The sequence below is a fragment of the Corvus moneduloides genome, chromosome 1, assembly GCF_009650955.1.
Source record: "Corvus moneduloides isolate bCorMon1 chromosome 1, bCorMon1.pri, whole genome shotgun sequence".
Classification (NCBI taxonomy): Eukaryota; Metazoa; Chordata; class Aves; order Passeriformes; family Corvidae; genus Corvus; species Corvus moneduloides.
In genome coordinates, this window is record NC_045476.1 from 152,969,451 (window position 1) to 152,993,582 (window position 24,132).

General features: G+C 41.5%; 1 protein-coding gene across 1 annotated transcript in view; it reads left to right on the top strand.

Annotated features, from left to right (window-relative positions):
• The window catches only part of DEPTOR (DEP domain containing MTOR interacting protein), a 79,994-nt gene that overhangs the window by 41,151 nt on the left and 14,711 nt on the right, over positions 1 to 24,132 (top strand). The window contains exons 6-9 of the mRNA XM_032132275.1: positions 8,845 to 9,030; positions 9,661 to 9,795; positions 12,880 to 12,950; positions 13,587 to 13,691. Coding sequence (XP_031988166.1) covers positions 8,845 to 9,030; positions 9,661 to 9,795; positions 12,880 to 12,950; positions 13,587 to 13,691 — 497 coding nt within the window. The remainder of the gene's footprint in view (positions 1 to 8,844; positions 9,031 to 9,660; positions 9,796 to 12,879; positions 12,951 to 13,586; positions 13,692 to 24,132) is intronic.

A 24,132-nucleotide genomic window follows, 5' to 3' on the forward strand; every position in this document is an offset into this window, starting at 1 on the left:
GACATGTGCTGTGTCTCTGTCTCTGCAGGAAAGTCTTATATCTATTTTAATTTTCCCTATTCTTTGCAAAGACTCTGTACATTTATACAGCAGAATTTCCTTTGTGAAGATGATCAGTGCATTTAGTTTTAAGTATCAAGACACATGATGCAATTGAAAGTTTGTTATAATTGTGGGAGTTGATTAAATATCTTACAAAGCATTATTTCTCTTGCTTTTGTTGAAAAGCTTTCCTTCTCTTCTAAAATTGCTGTGAATAATGAAGTATGTGCTGCTATATTTACCTTAGATGTCCAACTGCTTAAGATTAGCTGATTATGATTCACTTAAAAAGTGAAAACTTGCCATGTATGTTAAATATACACTTCCTTAAATCAAGATTTCTCTTTGGAACCCCTTTCTTGGAAATATCAACTCCAGATAGCATTTACAAGTATCATTGAAGCATACCGTAAATCCTTGACTTAACTGATCATAGGCTTTCTCCTCCAAAATTAACACATATATTTTTTAAAACAATTTTTCTAGTTGATCTGAAACCTGAATCACATCAGCCCTTGGATATTTCCAAGCTTTCATTTTGCTAAAAACTATAAAACATCACATTTTTACAGATGATGTATATTTATCAGTAAAACACAAGCCTTCAGTTAGTCTGTGATGTCCTGCAATACAATTTTGTTTTTATTGTTAAGTCCTGTTTCCCCTGTGCTGATGCCAGGCAGAAGCACTCAGTTGTTTGTGTGGCAGCTCTTCCCTGGCAGTTTCCATCCGTAGGGGCAGCAACCTCACCCATGGTAATTCAGCTGCTTATGCTAAATCTGGAGACCACTTTGCATATTTTTCATGATTTTGCCCTTGTAAGAAGTCAAAGAATAAGAACTTTGTATGTAGTTGTATAAACTCCCAGCTCCTTGGTCTGTCAGCTTCTCATTGTGCTCTTCTTGCGGTTGTCTTTATCTACAGCAGGAATGGATTTGGTTTTTGAAAGAGCCACATACTCTATGCTTTATGTAAATAACATATGAAAAATTCTTTTCATATTAACTATTGAATTCTATTTTTCTGACCGAGAATGGGTTTCAACAAAATGGGTTTGCAACAAAAAAAAAGAGATACCCAGATGGGCCTTTTCATCTTCTGCTTCCCTTGCCACAGACTGTACTTTCCATACTTTATTTGGAAGCAAAGAAAAGCAGTTGGCTATGTTCTGTAAACTTACTAAATTAAAGATGATAAATCCTCATATACAGACCAAAAAGACTGCTGAAATGTGTGTGATTCAACACTGGCTTTTCATGCTAGAGTAAGTAATGTGTATTTGAAAATAGACTGCAAATAGACGGCAAACTGGCTGGAAAGACAAAATGTATATAGAAACACTTATCTGCATACCTATTTTAAGGCAGGAGAAATAACATGTTAATGCACTGATCAGAACATACCACTTTAATAAGAACAGGATACTCTGAATTTCAGTTCCCAAGGAACTTTTGACAGTTTTCTACTGTAATCCTGATGCTTTAAAGACAGTATAAAAGTTGTCTAGACCTTTTTTGGAGTACATGAATATACTACAGTTCATTGATATAGCTCAGAAAGCCCTCCCTATTTATAGCTCAGAGAGCTGTAGTTATAGCACAGCTTTATTTTTCTGGACCTACTTACAGTTCCAGGACCTATTTATTTCTGGACATACTTGCTGACTTCACCCTTAGTAGGATGAGCTGGAACAGCTCTCTGGATTTTGTATTTCAGGGCCAGAATCTGCCTTGCAGTTTTATAGGAGGGGATCAGTGGAAACAGGAGAAGTTCAAGCTTAGACCCACAGTCTGTTCAAAGTGAATTCCTTGTAATCCAAATAAGAAAAAAATACAATTTGGTAGAGCTGCACTGCTGAGAGTTTAACGTGATGGCTGAATACATGCACAGGTGGGCTTATCTACAGTCTGCATAGCATATAAACATTCATAAAAGGTGGAAATGCAAGTGTTGTGTTTACACAGTGCAGGGAATGCAAGACCCAAGATCCAGGGCCCTGTGCTCACTAAACATCTATAGTCTCTCTCCCTGGGTTTGTGGGAGATCCAAGCAGGTGGAATTCATCAATGTGTAAAAGGAAACTCATCTGAATAGGTGCCATTATTAAAATGCATTGCAGTGCCAGATTAGCAGAAAAACAGGAAGGCTTTGAGAGGAGTGGGAAAAGCATTGTCCAGTGCTGAATAAAGTGCCAGTTACCCTCCTCCAGCCACACGTGTGTCGGTGCAAGGCAGGAGTGGATGAGGGGCAGCACGGGAGTGGCTGGGTCGTGTGGCAGAGATGGGCAACATGGGGTGAGGACTGGCCGAAAGCTGCGCAGCCGCCCTGCGCGGGTCTCAGCAGCTCTTGGTGTTTGCCAAGTCCACGGACTCCCCACTGCTCTGTGAAAGCCAAAGTGGACACACACTTCCACTGTTTCTCTGGCAAGGCACCAAAACTGGGCTGGCCAAAGGCCTGAGGCACAGAGGAGGCTAGCTCATCAAGCTGTGTGCTATCCATAGAGAGAGGCATTTTTTTAAGGAACCAGTATTTTATGTGTTGATTTGTTTCCTTCCCTGTTAAACACTGGTTCTGCTTTGGAGAGGGGAGCAAGAAAGCAAAATATCATGGAATGAGAGCCAGACCCTTCCCTGGGCACACTTTGGGTGCAGGTGGAAGCAGCTCCAGCTGTGTTCTCCTTCAGATAATCCCCCAGCCCCTGCCGGCCCCTGCAGCCTGTCAGTGTATGTTTCATCATCCTGCGTTTGTTCTTGGCGTGACGTCAGCTCTTTTGGGGTAATATCCTGCTACTCCAGAGGTCAGAACTGGTATGGTCATCTGTGACTTGCTATATGAGGGCACAGACTATTGCAGCCAGTAATAGTGAAGGTCTGGAATGATCTTCTACAACTTCCGACTGCATTTCACATCATTTTAATAGAGGAAACTACCTCATTAAAAGATAAAGTATACTTTTGAATAGACTCGGCTGCTGCCTTGTGCAGTGGAAGGCTTGGAAATGTGTTGTGCACTGCTGGAAAGAGTTCAGTGCTGCTTTTGTCTTTAAGTGGAGAAAGATATGACATACCCACACTGAAAAATCCATACACTCTGCTCATGTTTTATAACCTCTTCCTCTTAACCCTAGCACAAGCACCCTCTCACACAAACAAACAAGCACACACTTCAATGTGTCCTCTGCTCTCTTGAGAAAAGCTGCTCATCTGGCTCCTGGTGGAACTTTGATCTCCTTCCTCCTGCTCCCTCAACATGGAACAGCCGTTCCCTGGCTCCAGCCATAAGCTTGCTTGGTGACAGCATTGTTTCTGGGGATGTGCAGAGCAGCTGGAGTGCCTCACTGGATGTGTCCTACTGGGGACTGCAGCTCTCAGCTGGTAGAAAGCATTAATCACCACGGTGGAGATGTACACAGATTATCAACGCTAAAAATCATGGGAAATTGAAGTGGTGGGAGGGATTTGGGGGAAAAGCCAGTTATGAAAATGGCCTGATTTTTCAGGCATGAGTCATACCATTTATTAAAATAGGCTTTTGTACTTTCTAAAGCTTCCTCAGTTCTACGAAATCAGTGTAGAGCTAATATTTCTGTCTCTGCTGTGCATCAGCCTCTTTGAAAAAGTGGAAAAGGCTGTTTGAGCTCCATGCAGATCCTGGGATTTTATGTCAGAATCAGAAGCCGAAAGAAGGTTTGCATGGATGTTACTATTTATATTTTATGTATCTGGACAGAAACTGTGAAGCAGCCAGGCACAGGAAGCACCAAAGCTGCAATATTAAGTGCTCCCAAACAGAGAAAATCCAAAATAAATATTCTGATTTTTTTCATCTTAACAGTAACATAAATAGTGAATGACCAGCTAAAACCCTTGCCAATGAAATTTGCAAACTCTAGGGATTGATGAGGCAGTAAACAAATAATTGAACTCTATCAATTAAATGGTCATTACCCCAAAAGAGATGGGGGTTTTGTATAGCTAATGGTATAACTACAAGGCAATACGTCTAGGAACTGAGAATACAGGCTCCACTCGTTGCTGTGGAGCAGTGCTGTGCAGGGAAAGGAAGGTGTGCGGGGCACAAATTATTTCTATTTTACTCTATTTGTGCAGTACAGTGCAGTAGTAACTGTGAGCCTGATATGTACAAAAAGAAAAACAGCCAGTAAGAAAAGGGGAATGAGGTTGTAATTTTGGGCATGCAGTTCAGATAAGTGGGTTTTTAGGAAAGATAAAGAAATTCTGAAGAGGATTCAAGGAAGGCTAAAAAAAGGTCAGAATTTAGGGGGTAGTATTTATTCAGGTGATAAAAGATATGTTTGAGAGTTGGCTTCATCTCTTCACAGACTTCTTTGCAAAGATTTTTGACCAGATTGTACGTAACTTTCTAATGAAGGTGTGACAACATCCAGGGATTAGCAGCTAAAGTTAAGCAAATTCAGCTTTGAGTTAAATCTTTATTGTCTGGCAGGGCAAATGACTGAAGGCTTGAATAGCTTGTAAAGGGAAGAGTGAAGTGGTCAATAAATGCTTTAAAGTATAAGTAAACTAATTTTTTTGTAAGATTAAAAGATAGTTGTTAAACTTTGTTTCTGGGAGAAATTTTGTGGCCTGTGTATGTGGGAGGTTAGACCGGTGGGTTGTGACCGTACCTCCAAAGATTAACATCGATGAGTATATGTTAGTGTTGGTGCCTTTCCTTCCAGGACCATAAATGCTCTTGTGTGCTTTTGTGGTTTTGGAGGTTGCCAGTCACCATATTTTTACTTTACTCTGTTTGGTACATTTCTTTCTGTTGCATAAGGTGCACATTGTAACACAAACATGTTGCCACCTGAACAGCCATGAATTAAATTGGAACGAGAAACATGAATTCACCCCACCTTGCTCTTTGCATCGCCCTCATAATGTACAAATACAGGTCCTGACGCTCATCAGCCATGGCTTGACTGTTAAAGACAAAGTGAAATGGGTGCCAGTTTGCTTTCTATGCTGCACTGTGAAGAGCAGTGAACTAATTGAGGAATAGTAATGTTAATCCCTATCTAGAGCAGCAGCTTCCATGAGAGGTACAGATACCTGGAGCAAGAGCCTTGTGAGCTGCTGCAAGTTTATCTGCTACTGCCTCTGAGTCAACACCCAGAGGTAACAACCTCTAAATTACCTTTAAAGAAACCGCTCCTGGGCAAATCTGTGCAACCCTCTCAGCATTCTGCCATCGGTTTGGAAAAGCTTTTCACTCCTACTTATCCTCTGCTGCTTGCAGCAAAATGTGAGCTGCTAAAGCAGTTGAGCTGAGCACCCGTGACTGCACCTGTACCTCACAGCCAGCAGCTTCCAGTGCAACAAACCCAACCTTCTGTGTGTGCCCTGCATCCGGCATTCACATAGTTGGGATTTACCAAGGACAAGGGCATGTGTAGATTCTCCTGGTTCTTGCTGAAAGTCAGCCACTGCACCTGAGGAGAGCTTTCAGAGGCAGCCAGCTTCCACATCTGCCTCCCCCTCCTCAACCTCTTCCTTCTGATCCGTGGTCTGGAAATCCCCTTTTCCACACCTTTCCAGATACACTCATCCTTAGGCTGAGTCACAGCCTGGACATTTAATCACAAATCACGAATAAGTCAGATGATTTAAAAAAAAAAAAAAAGGAGCTCCATGAGGCACAGAATTAATTTTGGCTAGAGATTTTATTTGATGATGTATGCATAAGGAGACAGTCTGAGCTATTCTACTCCTATTTATATTTTTAACTTCTTTTTAAATATGTAAAAAATTACATGATGCTACAAGCACATGATATGTGAACTATCCTTAGAAATGAGGAGGTTAAAATATGAAAGTCAAGGAGCACGCCAAATTCTATACTGATGCTGCATGTCATAAGCATTTTGGCTGCAAACTCTTTGTTGTGTAAATCATATGCAAATATTCTCCGACACACAGTCATTGGACTTAGCTTTTCCAGTTGCACTCATTTGTTGTATAAAAATTTACCTTTCTATGGACTGAAGTAGTTACAGCAGAGATTAATGACCTCAATGGAAAACCTAAGCTTTGCTGCTTTAAGTATATAAATAAGACAATATTTCAGTCAAAACAAGTATTGTTATTCTAAAATATGTTCAGTATCTTGGCATAAAAATGTTTACATTATCTAGTTTCACGGTCAGTAATTCCCGAATTTCAGAGTGCTTGACAATGTCTGCAGCACGAGTGTGTGTTTGTCTCTGATTATCGTAATTTCTGAGTACTGTCAGAGCACTTCAGTTAATGACACAAACAACAGAATAATTTTAGTTAAAAACTGTGGTGTCATAATATTTAACTTGACTCAGAAACCATACTGGTATTTCTTACACTGAATGGTTGTCCACAGCAGTTCTCTTTCCAAGGGAGCATTTGTGGAGCCCTCTTTGATTTAAGATTATGAATCACAGTAGTGCTGAATAAGTAGAGCTTGCCTTTTTCAGACTGAGTTTGAGATGGCCTCAAATTAAAAAAAAAATTGTCTTTAAATTAGGTTATTCTAATAATGTGGTAAGATATTGATAGATATTGCTACTTTTACTTATTATGTCAGTGATCTTAAATGAAACTGGTAGCTGTGAACACCTACGTACTAACTCTGCCTCTGGTAGCAAATCCTTTGGGGGATGTAGGCAAATCTCCAAATCTCTCCTCCTCTACTTCCATTCTTCAAAAATAGTGACTGTTAGTAAGTGTTGTTTAATAGTAGTGCATATGATACGTATCCAAAACGGGGAGCACAGCAGCAGTGTGTACCTGCACTAAGTAACGTGTCAGAACACAGTAACGAGTTAACTTGCAATGCTAAATTGGACTTAACAAAGCCATTTTGCATCCCTGAGGACACAGTAGATTCAGCAACAAAATGAAGCAGACAAAAGCTAAGTGGCTTTTGCCACTTTTCCATCTTTTCCGTGTTTTCCATCTTTTTGACAGAACCAGGCAATCTAAGGGATGCCTTACAGCCTGTGCCGCGTGACTCTGGGGCAGATGGCCTGTGTGGCAGCTTGGGCACAAGCACGTGCAGTTCAGAGAAATCCTGTGTCTTGATTATTCCTTGTGTCCCAGAGGCAGAAGTCCATTTGTACGGACAGTGTCCTCTCTTACAGTGGCCCAGGCTGGCAAGGGACATGCTTCTTTTCAAGATGGTCTGACCTCATAAGGCAGTTTCTGCATCCACATAGAAGATGGTGCCTTGAGGATCATATCTAGGACTGGCATCTTTATTGTCTGAGTGACTTGACATACCTGGAGAAGGTGATGGCTTTTTCCTCTTTGAGGTTATTTCTTCAGCTCACAAACATCAGATGGCTTACTGGCAGTTTACGTGTAAATACAGCCTATTTTGCAAGGTTGTAATGTGTAGTGTAGTTCTGTGGGGTCCATGAAGAATAACCTGAGACACAAGGAGGTGTTAAGAAGGGATGAGAGCAAGAAAGACTGGGTTGGGGATGAGAATGAAAGGAAAGCAGGCCAGCAGGGCTCCAGGCTCTGGGCCTTGCGTATCACCTTGGACTCTGCTGGTTTTTGGAACCCATATGTTGGGCAGAGCAAAAGCTCTGTGTCTGCAGTAGGAGGCTGAGTGACTGAGTCATGTAATCCTAGATTTGACTGACCTCAGTGCATGCCTGTGTTGTTGTTTATACTTTACACATAAATATCTATAGCCCACCAGTTCTTACGAGTGAGTATTGCAAGAAATGTAATTTATAAACTAGAAAAATCCAGAATTTGGATTCTTCATTGAAAAGGTCAACCATGGGAAATTATTTCTGTGGAACGTGATCACAGAAGCTGGGTGAAAATGGAGAAGAATGCTGCCAAACACCTACTGCAGCTATTTTAGATGCTGCAGTAGTGATGCAGAGAGTACTCCAGAAGGCTTTCCTGCAATCAGGACCTGCAGGAGTCAGAGCACTTTCAGGACCTGGCACAGAGCTCCATCCAACTACTGCGTTTTTCATCGCTGTTAAGACGCAGCATCGGTGGCAGCAAACACGCAGACATTACAGTGATGTTGCACTCTGGGGGTAGGTTTGGCGCTCCTACTCTGACACCAGCAGCCTGGGATTTGTTCTCAGTGTCAAAACAGGTTGTGATTAAGATTTTTGTTCATTATGTAAGAAATTATTTTTGGCCAGGTGCCTGTTCCCAAACCTTGTGTATCCATGCGAAGGAGGGAAGTGGCCTGCAGGAAATGTCAGGGACATGGTATCTGTGGTGAACAAGACAAGAGGAAATACACAGGTCTTGATTCTTTGCTGTCCTGTAGCTCTGAATAAGGTAGTTGGACAGAGCTCCCGGGGCTGATCTAGACTGATGAATTTACACAAAACTGGACATAAGGAGCTAAGTCTGGTCTGTAGTGAGCAGCAGCAGCAGGCAGCATACAGAAGAAGCATGCATGGAGGTGGACCATTATGCAACCTGTCATGGAGAGGTGAATACTTCTATTTCCACTTGGCAATAAAAAGTGCATGTCACTAATCAAAGTGGTGTAAAAGATTCTTTGCAGCATTTGCCACTACAATTCCTACTTTGTTACTGTTGCTGTAAAGGGTGTATACTTCACATGTGTAAAGTATACACCCATGTGAAGCCACCCATGTGAAGCTGACCACCTTCCTCCTCTTTCTGAATCTGCACAGGGGAAGAGGAGAGCTCTGAGCTTTGCTTCCTTACAGCAAGGTCTGTAGTGCACAGGTTGCACATAGGTAGGCTTGGATTTCTTTCTGTGCCTACCAGGCACAGACATTCTATCCATTTCTTTTCCTAGTGTCCAACAAGCACCATTTTATGGACAGCAGTTTGCTCTACCAGTGCAGAATGAATTTCCGCCGGCGGCGGCGATTAATGGAGCTCCTCACTGAGAAATCTCGCTTGATGCCAGAAAGCCATGACAGCCCATTTTGCCTGCGCAAACAGAACCATGACAACAGGAAACACACCAGTTTTCTCTCAGGTGATTCATTAATTATACTGCTGTATGTAGAGTGACTCTGTGGAATATTAAAAAATTGGTTTTGGACAAGGGGTTTCAATGTTAGAAAAAAATGCAGGGCTGAGTATTATGTGTCCCTGTTCATAAGGATTGTCCATTCACTCAGTTTACTAAACCTATATCTCCCTGGGGTGTATCTGTATCAAGGGCATTTCAGATGCTGATCAAAATTTGGTGTCCATGTTCAAACCGAACTGGTTAAGTTGACCAAACTCAAAGTAATTTGTCATACATTCTATGTGAAATTTTCAAGAAGATTAAAAGTGAGGGGAAGGGACCCTGCAGAATTTGTGTACAGCAATATCTAGTAAGAGCTGAAAGAAGGGAAAGGAAAACTGGAAAAACCTAGTTCCCTATATTAAAATGCCTCTTAGAAAACACTGCAGTGGGAGCAGTTCAGCCATCCTGTTAGTGACAGTATTACTCTCATGCAGTGACTCTGCTAACAGTGTAGGACACACTAACCCATTCCCAGTGTTGTCAGTGAAAGCATGACAAGCAAAAGTTGATGCTTTTCTAAAAAGAAACAGGGAAATGGCTTAATAACTGGTACGAGCTCCCTTTCTCTCTTTGTTTTCTCTCTGCTTGTAGTGAGTCCCACCAAGGAGATAAAGATTGTGTCGGCAGTGCGGAGGAGCAGCATGAGTAGCTGTGGCAGCAGCGGGTACTTCAGCAGTAGCCCAACGCTCAGCAGCAGCCCCCCCGTGCTCTGCAACCCCAAATCTGGTGAGCACCAGCATGGCTTATGATGCACAGCTGCCAGAGTGTGGACATCTCTTTGGGAGAAGGCTATGTGAAGAATGCCAATCATCACGCCTAAGCTTATGTTTCCAAGAATATATTAAAAATTCACAGTGTCACAGGTTTTGTAGGTCAGAGGGAATTACTAGCCTGAAGTCCTGTTGAGCACAAGCCAGATTTCTGCCTCCAGTAATCTTTGCATCAAGTCCATAATTGTGGTTTGAGCTGCAGTTTATCTCTTAGGAGGACATGCAGTCAGAGGCCTAGATTTGCCTCTTCACTGCCAAGCTCTGAACTGGTTCAAATCTCCTCCTAGAGACATTCCTTAGGTGCAAGTCAGAGGTGAGTTTAACTATGCAGTGACCACTTGAGCTGCCATGAAATAACACTTCTCAGAAAACAGTAGCCTCTAAAAAAACTTGAGGCAGCATTGTTTCAGCCTGTTAGAGACCATTCGAACATTTTCATTTGTTTTAAGTCTTACACTGGTCTGTTCAGAAGGTAGAAGTAGCGTTGAAGCTTATTTTCCTTTTGAAAGGATTTCCTATCCCATGCCGGAAGGTTAAACACACCCATTCTTCCACAGTTCGCTTAAAATTGTTTCTTACTGTACATCTGGAAAGGGAAAAACAGACCAAGATAGATATTGTTTCAGCCTCTCTGTTTCCCTCAGAAACAGCCCTGAATATCAAACAGAGCCCCTGCTGCCCTTTGAGTTCCTTGTTATTTCAAATTCACAAGGTCTCTGCCAGTAGTGTGGGGAGTACTGTACACTGGGGTAAGGCTTCAATGGATATGTGTAATCTTTGCTTTCAGAAGGATGCTGGCATTTGAAGTGATTACAAGAGAGTGCCTCAAGCACTAGGTGAATGCTGTTCAAAACATTGACCATTTACTTCAGAGATGAGTGAACTAAAGTGCATATCATTCCTGCTGTGCAGAGTGGCCATCAGAAAGGGAAGGATATTTTCCTTCTCTCTCCTGTTAGCACATTTCCTTCCCTCTGCTTAAGCTTTGCTGGGAATTCAGTATGAAGCTCTGAACTAAAATAATTGGAAGGACTCAGTAGGATTATATGCTCAGAAGCCATAACCCTCTCCAGCAGCCTGGGAAATGCTGTCAGTTCTAGTGGCCATCGCATCCTCAGAATGTGTTGTTGTTGGGTGTTCAGCACCACCTTCCAATATGCTCACACCTTTATGCAGGGGGCTTGCCCCTGTATAGAGGGTATACAGTATCATGTTTTGGCAGAATATCTCTCAGGTATACATTCCAGAAATGCTCTGGTAGCTTTTGTATGGGGAGCTGTTTGTCCCCAGTACATTAATTACATCCTGGAAAATTTTCTGGGACAGATAAAACAGCATTCATGTGCTATCCATAAATGTGTCTGTTATCTGAAGTATGCCAACTATTCTGTTCATTTATGGTTCTGATTTTATATGAAGTGTCAGCCCATGAGTAGTGAGAACAAGTTTATTTTAATGCAGCTGATTACACAACACTGGAAGAAAAACAATAGGCTGATGTTGCTCTTGCATAAATTTTTTAGAAGAAATTTTCCCTTAGGACTGGTTCTCAAACTCTGAATAGCTTTAACAGACTCATATTTGAAAGAAGACAGCAATGGGCTTATAAACTGATTTTTAAGAAGTATACAGTTACTGGCAACGTAGGGTTATTTCTCCCAGAGCCGAAGTACAGATCCACATGTCAGTTCACATAGGTTAACATAAGGCTGTCAGATGTAAATGTTATGAGGAATTCTTAATCCTCTGATGACTATAAAGAGACTTTGTTCACAAATAGCTTCCTGCTATCCAGACCCTGAGCTGTTGCTGAACTACATGCTAATAAACAAAAGGCAGAGGTGTATTTATTGTCAGACAAGCTCTCTTGCAGGCAAGCACTTAAAATACACCCAGGTCATGACTTGACCAATCATGTAGAAAAACAATCATCAAACAAAAAAAAATTTCAGGAGGTATAATGAAGGGAGGCACATAAGGGAGCCCTGCATGGATGATTTACCTGATTCTGACTTGTCAAATGAGCACAATCGTTCAGTTTTCTAACATTGACCAGACAGGCTCTGCGAAGTGTAACACTGGCTAAATGACAGTTTGTCAAAATGCATGGGAAAGTAAAAAAAAGGTATTGGTTTGTCTGCTAGAATTCTCCCTGTTCCCATGAATGTCATAAAGAAACTCAAGAATGTCTTCAAATACCATCTGTGAGAAATTTTGTCTCCCACCTGTGACTGAAAAGACAGACATTGTCAAAATTATTTACCACTAAAAGAAAAACAGACATAATTTTAAGGGTGAAGCAGGCAAATAGGGTGAACAGCATATATCTTTATGTTGTCCTCTGTATCGTGAAGCATTTATGGAAAGATAAAAAATGATACACAGGATGGTATTGTTTTGCTTTGGCAGAACTTTAGATTTACTTTGTTCAGAGGAAAATTATGCCATTATATAGGAAGGCAATAGGGACCTGCAGAAGCTTACTGGTATTTCCTTTCATTTAAAATCCCAGACACCTGTAGGTTACCTAGTCTGTCCCTGGATAAGATGGGAGTTATAGGTCTGTGCCTACAGCTGCAGAAATGTCTTGAGATAATTACTCACCTGACCAGCATTTTCTTGCTACTTAATTCTGCGATTCAAACCCGACTCAGATGAAATCGCAGAGAGCACCCAACAAGTACACAGTAACCTGGGAAGGAAAGCTGCTCCATGCCAGGAAGGTTGGTCACTTGTTTCAACACTGGATGCAGGAAAAGCCACTTCTGATTTTTGTGATAGTGTTTAGGGGATTTTGATTGCAGGCAACAAAGTCTGTTGGCTAAATGCCCCAATTTTCCAAAGATCTCATCATTTATACTTGGAGTTATTCTGCAGGCTTTTCCTTGGTTCTCTTACTAATTTCAAGCAAGTCTGCAAGAACTGAAAGCATGAATGGGAAGTGGGACCAAAAAAGAGGTATACTGACACTGTATCTTATTTATTAGGGGAAACTCCAGAGGAATGTTTTCATTAAATATTCATTTCTGTACCTCCACAGTATTAAAGAGACCTGTGACTGCTGATGAGCTCTTGATGCCCGGAGCCCCATATGTTAGAAAAACTTTTACGGTATGTCTTCAGTATTTTTCTTTATTTTCTGCATGTTATATGCATAGGGCAATCCAAACAGACATTTTCTGATGGGATAATTAGAGCTTATTTGCATTTGCTGAGGTTTGTACTTTAAAATCCCAAACATCATGATCAGTACTTCCACAAATTTCAGGTCTGATGTGGCATTTGTTTATCTTGTCTTTATGCCAGTGTGATACTGCTGACTTAAAAGGGGTGTAGAATTACATAAAGACAGTAACATTTGTATTATACAAACTCATCCAGACTTGGTGCTCCTGCTCTGCAGGAGTGGATCACCTACCCAAACTGAAGCTTTCTACCAGGGTCTTTCTATATGATGGGACAGAAAATTCGACTGACATACATTATTAGAGCCTTTCTTTAAAGACATTTTTGAACCTAGTCATTGGAAGCATTGCTTTTACAGCCTCCTAGTTCAACAAAAGAAGTTCACTAAAAGCAAGAAGAATCATTTGGATAGAGCCTTTCCCATGAGTGACACAGCAGCCTGTACTCTACTATGTGTTGGAAGCATAGAAATGTTGAAATTACGTCTTCGACCATTTAGAAGTTGCCCCCTAGAATTTCATGGAGCTGCTTGAAAGTGATCATGTCCTTTCCTCTTTCCAGATCGTTGGCGATGCCGTGGGCTGGGGTTTTGTGGTGCGGGGGAGCAAACCCTGCCACATCCAGGCTGTGGACCCCAGTGGGCCAGCAGCCGCAGCTGGGATGAAGGTGGGTTTTCAAAATGGGATGATTCCCCAGGGGAAGTTGTGCTGCTCAGTAAAGGTCTTGGGCTACCTGTATTTGGGGAGGGAGAGGTGCTTTTGTTTCCAGTGTTGAGTGTCTTTGTCTCAGTTTCAGGCATTTGTGCACAGTGAGTTCTGTTGCCTTTCCACCCCCTCCTGTTTCTTTCCTTCTGTCCTCGAGATTCTTGAAGTCTCTCTTTCACATGAGACTCAATTATCCTTTCCAAGTTGCTTTTTAGACCTTTTCCTTTTTTGAGGTGGGTGTTTATTCACATGGTTGGCTGGTTTTGGTGCCGGCGGTGTTCTGGTTTTTTGATTGATTTTTTATTTTCATGTTTTTTTTAAATGCTACACAATTTTAGCTTCCCTCTTTACTTTCCAGTTTATGTGATCACTGGTACACAGTTTCTGGACTTTGCCTGTATAGGAACAGGCAAAGTCAGACATACCTAGTGAAAGTGAAGCTAGCATAGCCCATTGTTCAGTGCAAAGCAGTCACAATTCAACACAATTTGGAAAGAACAACGGATGATACTTTCACATTTCACAAACAGATGAAATAGTTTCATAAGTGATTTAAGAATCAATAAATACACCTTCCACTTTTAGCTTTTGCACTGCTAATGCAGAGCCCGCTGACTTACCTGCGGGCTTGGATCACATCTTGCATATATCTGTGAATTAATCTTTGCCTTGTACAAAGAGAAAAATAAAGGCAAAGTATTATGTTAGGTACAGATATAAGCAAGAAAATTAAGGTAGCTGCTACACCTGCTCCAATGGCCAGAAAGATTAAAGTACCAGTTTATGCCATGCTTTATTGTATGGCAGCAACACAGATGAAGGTTTTAGGTGTATTCCACATGCACCCTGGTTTGCCATGAATTTTTTCCAGCCTTCTAATTCATCACACTCATCCCAGTTGCCTCTCACCTGGGTATTCACACCCACCAAGCTGTAGGCCACAGCTCCAGGGATGCACATCCTGCCCACTGCACGGTGCCAGACCTGCCTTGGGCCCCTCCTTAGCAAGTGCATGACAGGGGTTTCTGCTCTCTGGCTGCTGATTCTTTTTTTAATGAATCTTTCAAGAACATACTGTCTTTGAAACATTTTTTTTTTAGTCCAGGCAGGCAGGCAAAACCCCTGGGACAGGGAATGGCAGCTGCAGAGCTTGTTGGTACATGCAGCACCCAGACACATCCTGCTGGCAAACAGCTTGAATTCTGAGGGAGATGGAATTTTTTTGTATGTTTTATACAACACCTAAATATAATATGCAGTTACAATTTTTATATGAAGAGTATAGTTTTCAGATAATGATCCTGCCTAAAATTTAAAGGACCTAAATTTAAAAATAAGTGACTAATTAATGTGTATATTCTAGATCCTGAACTTGGGAGTTTAGTATTTTACAACACCTTTTATTCTCTGAATATAGACACTAGCAGTAAAGTGGAGGAATTCTGAAACCTGACTTGTCAAAAGCAGCACTGCAGTGTCATATGTGTAACCCCATGGGGTTGCAGAGGTCTACCTGAACCATTCAAGACAGATGAATGCAAAATAGTTCATTGTCCTGAGAGGAACAAACAGTGTTGGAAAACTGGGATGTATTTCCTTGATTTTACACAAGGACAGATCTGATTCTTGTCAAAGCTGTTGTCTTTGTATGAAATGGTTTTTCAGAGTGGAATTGCGCATAAAAATTTTTAGCTTTATATGAGATGAACCCCTCTTCAGACACGAAAATTGTTGTCCCATTTTTGGAAAATGCTGAATACATTTAACCTAGTGAAGAAATTGTGTTTTTCTTTGAAAATAAGGGGTTTTGTTGAGATTTTCCCATGGCAATAAGTATATAAATCATAGTGCAGTATTTGAAATTTTTAAAAAATCTAAGTTGCTTAATCCATCTGTTTACAGAACTCCTCAATCTGGCAAATTTAAAGGAATCAAATGACAGGCTTTAGATGACAGCTCCTGGAAATTAAACATTTCCCTGTGTGGAAGCTGCAGGAAGGGCATTTTGAAAATAGGCTGTTGGGCACGGTAACTTCTGGTGGGCTGGTGCAAGAGGCTTTTGTCTGCAAAAAGAGTGCTACACCAGAGAAGCGCTAACAAGGAAAGTTGGCTGTGATGAAAAGGGCAAGAATTTGAAGAACAGCCAAGCCTTGGCGCTGCAGTTTGTAGAAAACTTCTTGGCAGTAGCAGCAGGGATTTTCCTCCTAAGGAGATGCATCCACTGTAGTTGTTTTTAGAAGTGTCTTTATTTGTAAAGCTTGTGATTTTGCACTTGCCTGTTTTCGAGAGCACTGTTTTCCTGTCTCTGCATTATGCTGGACAAACTGTTGAGAGAGGACTGCTGCCTACAATCTCATTGTAGGACCCTGGTTTTAAAATTCTACCAGGTATCACAGAAAGCGGTAAACATTGCAGGCTCAACCTGCCTGCTGGACTTAGTGGTGGCTTGCTTTCAGTTTGACCTTGGCTGGGCTCTTGGCCTGCTCCAAAGTGCTGTAAATTGGGAGTCTGAGTAGAGAACTCAATGAGCTCGGGACAGAGCTCTGACCTCATGCAGTGGCTGGGGCTGGGCAGGGCGCGAGCAGCTGGGACACATGGGCTCTGTCACACACGTGCACCTTGGCGTGGCAGCACTTGCCATCTCCTTGTGTGTGGCATCCTCTTCCAGGGGGAATTTTCAGACAATTTATTTCTGACAAAATCCCTACTAGCATGGTCTGCTGAAGATGTGTGGGAGGCTGTTAAGCTTTAGGACTTGATACCTCTCTTGGAGCTGGTAAATAGGATTACTACTCACAGTCTGAGGTTTCAGGTGTGAAGTTGAGAAAATAGTTCAATCAATATTTAGTCAATTAGCTTTATTAGAGTATTTTTGGACCTGGTTTGCTGAAGTGTGGTTGCCTGTGGCAGCCCTGTGAGGAGAGTGGTTGCTGTAAGCACATTAACAAGTGGGAGCTGGAGGCGATGCAAGGCTATGAAAGGAGTCAGTGTTGCGATGCGTTCTTCTAAGTTATTTGCAGCTCTGTTTAGCTGTCTGCTGTCATCAGCAGTGCAGACAGGAACAGCAGGATTTTGAAGTTCCCAGGTTGCTTTAATATTCATTATTGACTGGCTGAAAAATCTGGTTCTCTGCAGATGACATTGCTAAATATTGCCAGCTGTTATCAGTAAAACTCTTTGTCTCTTTTTTCAGTGATTTATTCTGTAAGTTCATTTCTGTTTTTAAGGTGCAAATATTCCTTGAAAAGTTACAACTTGGCTTCAAACTAGTGACTTAAATTATGCATGACATTGTTATTTGGTGTGCCATAACTGCGACAGAGTGTGACGGACCAAGCAGACCTAGCAAAGTATGAGGCTTGTGAGAGGGACAAATTAATCACTCATTTTGCTGATCATCCATTCTTCCCACTGGCTGGAGAAATCAGTGCCCAACTCCAACCGTTAAAGCAAGCTATCTGATTCCTTAAACTGATTCTTGGCAAATTAGTATTTATAGCTGTTAACACGTATGATCTTCAAATCCTACAAATTGCTAGTGGCTGTTCAAGCTTTTCAAGCCTATTCTTCATTTCAGTCAGCAGCAGGGAGTTTGAAGGACCACGTATGGTCACTGGTACCAACCCCTTCTGTTAGGAGCTCAGCTTGGGAACTGTGATGTGCAGCCAGGACCCTTTCAGCATGGTTCTGCTCTCCTGATCTCTAAAGGTGGCACAGGGAGATCAGCTTCAGAAATTTTCTGCCTGTGCATTTGTCTTCTGCATTCACAAATGATTATTTCAGGTCCGGTTTCTCAAATGATTTCACTAGCAGAATAAGAGCCAGCTCTCAAGTGTAATTGAGTTGCCACTGTGTCAAGAAGCCGACCGATGTCAAGGTCATCACGCCCATTCCATGCAATCAAAGGAATATCTGTACTATCTGATTAATCCAAAGAATTCAAGTACTGCCACAATAACAACATATTACAGGCTTGTAACTTGGAAGACTAAAAGGCACACATTTTAAGTGTCTAGTGGGGTGAAAATCAACCCAAAAGCATGTGATGTCAGAGGAATTGCCAGTGCCTTATATTCCTGCAGTTGGAAGAAATTTGAACTGTGAGATTCTCGTGAAGTTGCACATACCTCACACTGCAGAGAAACACAAAACCCATTTGATGGTCCTTGCCAACCTGACCTCAAACATGAGGATTGCATAACCGTTCGGCAAGCAAGATGAATCAGTCTAAAAATCCTTAAAAAAAAAAAAAATTCCTCCAGGAAAAAGTATCCCAAGTCCAGTTTCCAGTCTTTTACAGGATAGTGGGAAAGGTAGAGAAGCATTGATATTGTAAGTGAGAAACTTCCTTGTAACTCCTAAAGGCACCTAAAAGGACCTTTAAAACTGGGATTTATATTGTATCAATAAGGCACAACGTACCTGCCTCCATTTAACCCTCTCTGCGGAGTTCAGGAAAGAGAAGATACCTCAGTGTTTGATGCTGGGCCTCTAGCTCTTTAAAGCACTCCAGAGATGCTTCAGTGCTAATTGAAGGTATCTGAAGGGTACTTTCATTTTTTCATGGAATTGAGCTTTAAATGAGAAGATGGAGTAGACTTGGATAAATATTTATGCTGTGCACTAGCATATGGTGTTGTTGAAGCAGATGCAATTCAGTCTTAGAATTCTTATCTTATACCAACATGTTACTGATTGTAGAAAAGCATAAATTACACAAGTTGCCATCTGTTTTCAATTACAGCATGAAAACACTGAGGCAGGTTGGGATTTTCCTCTAGCTGTGTTATCAGCTCGCTGCTGAATTCGATAATTACATTAGAGTGAGCTGAGAATGGATGTATTTGGTAATGCGAACACTCAAAAAAAGTTGCTGACAAACTGCTTTCATAGCTTGTCCATAAATAGAGAAGCAGGAGAGCTAAACATGCATAGCACTGCCCACAATGAATACCACTGCTGTAGGGCTTGAATATAAATGTATACATAAGTTTCAAACATGTCTCTGTAAGTGCTTCGTTTTCTGATAGTATTTAATTATAAACTGTGGTATAAAGGTCCATTCTCCTCTACAGAAATATGGAAGCTGTATTCAAGCATCTGTGACTTTGAAAAAATCTAATTTTAAGAAATCAGATTTTATGGTTTACCATAAAATCAGTCTGGTTTTGCAAAACTAAAGAAAATTCAAAGATGTTTTAACTCTGTCTTGCACTTTATGCAGCAGTAACCAGGACCTCAGATTTTATGTGCTACTGTCCATCACAGAGATTGGAGTGTGAGTAGCATTAGCCTCAAACAGCATTGAAGTCATGCTTGAGAAGAGTGGTTTTTACATTACAGAATCAAAGAAGGGGTCAGGTTGGGAGGGACCACAGGGTGTCATCTGTCCAACCTTCCATCTCAGGCAGGGTCATCCTAGAGCACATTGCACAGGATTGTGCCCATCCAGTAAGGGGGGTTCCACAGCCTCCCTGGTCAGTCTGTTCCAGTGCATGGTCACTGCACAGTAAAGAAATTCTTCCTCATGTTCAAGTGGAGCTTCCTGTGTTTCAGTTTCTGCACGTTACCTCTTGTCCTACTGCTTGGAACCACTGAGAAGAGCCTGGTCCATCCTCTTGATACCCTCCCTTTAGATATTTATAGACATTAATGAGGTTCTCTTTCAGTCATCTCTTTTTGAGGCTTAACAGGCCCAGCTCCCTCAACCTTTCATAGTAAGAGAGATTCTCCAGACCCTTGACTGACTTAGTAGCCCTCCACTGGACCCACTCCATTTTTTCCACGTCTCTCTTGTACTGAGGAGTCCAGAACTGGGCACAGCTCTCCAGATGTGCCTCACTGGGACAGAGTAGAGGTGCAGGATCACCTCCCTTGACCTGCTGGCAATTCTTTTCCTAATGCACCCGAGGATACCATTGGCTTCCCTGCTCATGGACAGCTTGTTGTCCACCAGGACCCCCAGGTTCTTCTCTGCAGAGCTGCTTCCCAGCAGGTTGTCCCCCAGCCTGTACTGGTGCATCAGGTTATTCCTCCCCAGGTGCAGGACCAGGACATTAGGACATGTTAAGAGCATAGCAATGGTGAACATAATGTTGAACAGTTTGGTGAACAGTTTGGATGGCTTTTTCGTTATTATTTATTTAATCCTTAGCGGAAGTCTTTTAGAAAGACTCTAAAGAAAAAATTAGTAATGCTGTGCTAGTCAGTAGCATAATGATTCAACAGAAGTTGGAAGAGATAATTTATTTGTGAATGTGAAAATACTCAGCTCTACCATCAACATGAAAAATGAGTTACTGGCTGGTTGTCCTTGGCAACTTTTTAACAACATGTATAGCTCTCACTGTGCTTTCCTGATCCGTGAATGAATCTGTGCCTTGGTGTTCCTGCTCTGTGTCTACCTTCTCTTTTTGGTCTGTGGCCATCATTTGCTCAGGTAGTTTGCTGGTGAGCCATGGTGATGCCTCTGTAACTGTCCCAAAGTTTCCACTTCCCATGTGTGTATTTAATTAAACCCAATGTTATAGTAAATGTAAATAGTTCCCAGATTTTTAGAGTGAAGCTTGTTACCACTTCTGATAGGTTGGACCTACCCTAAAACCGTGTTACTCTAACTATACTGGGATTAATGCCATGAAAATTATCACAGTAACATGGTTCTATGAGTACTGGGCAGAAAACTGCATTGCACCCATGTCCTCTTGTCTGGGAGTTTCGTGAATTCAGATCTCTCACCAAAGTAGAGGCTTCTCTAACTGAAGAAAAACCATGGTTTTGAGAGCTGCATTGTGTGTCACTGCCAGAATTTTGGTTAGTTGCCAAAAGAAGACAAGGTTTGGCAAATTTCTCCTTTGCTTTCATTAAGGCTACTACAAATGCAACAAGAGAGTCTTTATGTCCTTGACCATCCTTTGCATTAGCACAGTGTCTTTAGGTTGATTGAAATAATGAAATGTTTTTCCTCATTATTGGGAATCCCAGTGCAGGATTGGGTATCTCTCTTCTGCCCCTTCACTGCACCAGCTACTCTGTCCATTTTATTCCCCCTCTGTGTTGGAAGCCCAGTCATTGTTGAACCTCTGTGTCAGGAGACTCTTAGAGACATTGTGCCACTGGGCTTCTGGTGAACCTGCCCCATGGTGGCCACAAGGAAGTCACAGTTTGGATTTGGATTCTCCTCTTTCCCCTGTCACAAACCCTTCGTGCAATACTGACAATTTCCCACCAGAATTCTTGTGAAGTAGTTAGGGTTTAAATAGAGATGGAAAATGCCAGAAAATCTGACATATTCTCAAACATAATCAAAACATTTGGTGAATAGATCCATTTTGGCACCTGTACAGATGAAGTTTGCTAAAGTTTCTTTGTTTCCTTTTGGGAACTATGGTTCACAGCATAAGGTCCAGGTTTTCCAGTCTCAGAGCAGAGAATTTGCAGACTGGGCCCAGTAACTCCCATGCAGCAATGTTACAGACCACTGGGTTTCAAACATCAGTTTGTACAGCTCTCCTCTTTCTAAGCCATTCTTCTCCCCCTGCTGAAGTTTGTGTTTGTATTAACTCCAGATACTTTCTTTGTGACATACCACCCTGCCACCCCTGCCCAGGTTGTAACTACTCTGCAGACAGACACTTTCTAATGCTACCATACTCCAGTCTCTGCTGATCTTTACCAAAATTCTCCTGTTTTGCTCAATTTTTCACTAATAAATTACTAGACTCTTAAGTGTGAAATTTTAGTTCTTTTAAAGCCATGATAAAATTCCTGTTATCTTCTGACGTCAGAATTTCGTCCTACAGTCCTACTTTTTTTAGTGGATCTCCATTTTTTTTCCTGCTTGTTTCCTTGGTTTACCTTGCTTCTTTGTCCACAGAGTTGTATAAGGATGAGTTTGTTTTGAAGACATCTCTTCCGAGGCTGCAGAACTTCTGAAGCTGTTTTGGAAGGTTAAGTGAACCCCACCCTTGTGCACAAGCCTCAGAGTGCACAGTCACTGCTAGGTATTTGGGTCTGGGACTGTGCTTGCTTCAGTGGATCATGAGCCTCTGTTCTTCTGAGCCAGTGGACATAAAATTGGCTAAAAAAATAAGCCACCTTTATGTTGTACTAGGTGCTTGCTGTGGCTGTCTGGAACTGTTCTATGATAAATCAAAACTTGGCATGTGAAAAGTCACCCGCTGAGGTATAAGGGGAAAGACCCCCTCCCATGCAGTTGGGAACATTGACGCAAACGTCACACCAGCAGGATGTGAACTGCAAACTGCACACACAAAAGAAAACAGAGAAAAATTCTTTTTATGATTGTCAGCCCTGGTTTTGAACAACAGGATCCATGTCACTCACTATAGAGAAAGGAATTAAGACAGTGGGAATTGCCAGGTGAAATATAAAAATAGCAAGTTCAACTTTTTGAGTCTAAGTTTTGCCTTTAACATCTTCCCCCCTGCCAAACTTACAGGACACAGGTTTAGCAAGGTTTTACTTGCTTATCCCAGACCCAGAATTTGGCCTGCAGAGTAGTATTAGCTTTCCAATGCCTCTGTGTGATTTTTCCTAAAGACTCTTTTAACAGAGAGTTTTACTGGGCAATAAAATAACTTTTTTTCTCTTTACAACAACTGAAACCTTATGTGAGTACAGAAAGTTTAATAATATTTCAGAGCTCTTTTTTCTGCATTCACAGCAGTGTAGTTGACATTAGAATTGAACTTGTTTGTGGGCCAGTCACCTAAAATGCTGTTTGGCAACAAGTGACCCACTACACTTGTGTCTGTACACTGGCTCCTTCTCATCAATAGCAAATACAAATATAAAACCCCAATATTCTGCAGCTTCATAATTGGAGATCAGTGGATTTTCTAAATTTAGTCACATTATTTTAATAAATGGTAGTTTAAAAATTCTTTTCAAGTAAGTGGTGTTTTATGACAGGATAACCCAGATATCTGAACACCCTGCCTTTATGAAAGTGTTTTCTTGATTTTTTTTCTGGAGTCTTACAGCTGTAACTGTTCAGAAAGAGAGACAACAGCACTGGTATCAGCTGCACTGTAAAACAGGGCTGTGCTTGTTTTGATACAACTTCCAAATCCCTGTGTGGTCTATAGCCCATTGAATGGCGAGATCTAGTGCCTGACAGAACAGCTGGGATCTCACCCATGCTCGAGCTGTCGTAGGCTATTGCAGGTCACTCCCTGGTAGTCCAGGCTCTCTAAAGAGAGTACTGTCATCTGAAAAATGATCTGCAGAATGCGTGAAATCTTAAAAAGGTTATCCTAAATGGCTTTATAAAAGGCATAGAATTAGAGGCCAGTACAGCAAGAAGCTGTAGTTTTGAACTACTTTTGCTCTCAACTGAGAATGAAAAGCATTTTGTATTACTTGGTTTAGTTGCAATACTCATTTCACTTGACGGCTTGGAGAGTTCCTCAGATGCTGTTGGCTTTATAAGTTCATGGCCATCTCAGCACTCTGTCCTGAGCACTTCAAGGATGCTGCTGCTCCCCAGCTGCTGCTCTACAGGCTCTTGCCTGCACTTGTCCACTTCTTCGTCTCTTTTCTTGTTGCTGCTCAAGACACAAAGTGGCTTCCTTTCATGGTATAAGCGAATGATTTGGGAAATGTTGCATTAAAGCCAAGGCTCTGTTTAGCTAGCCAAACACATGGAAAAACAATTGCACTTTTGTCTGTGCAAACAGAGAGCAGCTGTTTGTCTCAAATGGCGCAGACTGTTCGTGCTCATGACATGCTGGATACTAGAGGGTGCTGAGGATGCCCTGCATGAGTCTGTCTGCCCCTGTATTTCCCTTGCTCTTTCTGTCTTAGTGACTGTTTTTAACCAATATGGGACTTAAATGAACTACAGTTCAGCATAATTATATTTGACTATGTAAGTAGACTGATACATAGTTTTAAAGTTCTTTATTCATTATATGTGGCTTTGTTTTAGCAAATATAGTTTAGTTATAGATATACCAGGAAAAAAAAGACACTGAAAGGTCAACCCAAGCATAAAAAGACATCATTTCTAAGCTTAGACTGTGTTCTTCTGACACTGACACAGTATTTTACCCAGAGCCATCTTTAGCCATTTGAGTTATTTAACATTTTCAGAGCTGTTCTATGGTAGGTATCAAATTGCACTATACATTAAAAATGCTTATAAAGTTAGACATGCAGTCACTGGTTTGCTTTCCTGATGTGGCCCAGCCTGGACCAGCTTTACCTGTGGGTATTTTTCCCTGGGACTCACATTAAGTCAGTTATTTTACACACCAATTCCCAATTAGGGCCATGGAAAGCAGTGACCTATATTCCCCTATTCCATATTTATGGATGGTTTGTGTTTCAGGGTATTAGGTTCTTATGTTATTACTCTCCAGATCTGTACAGATAGCGTT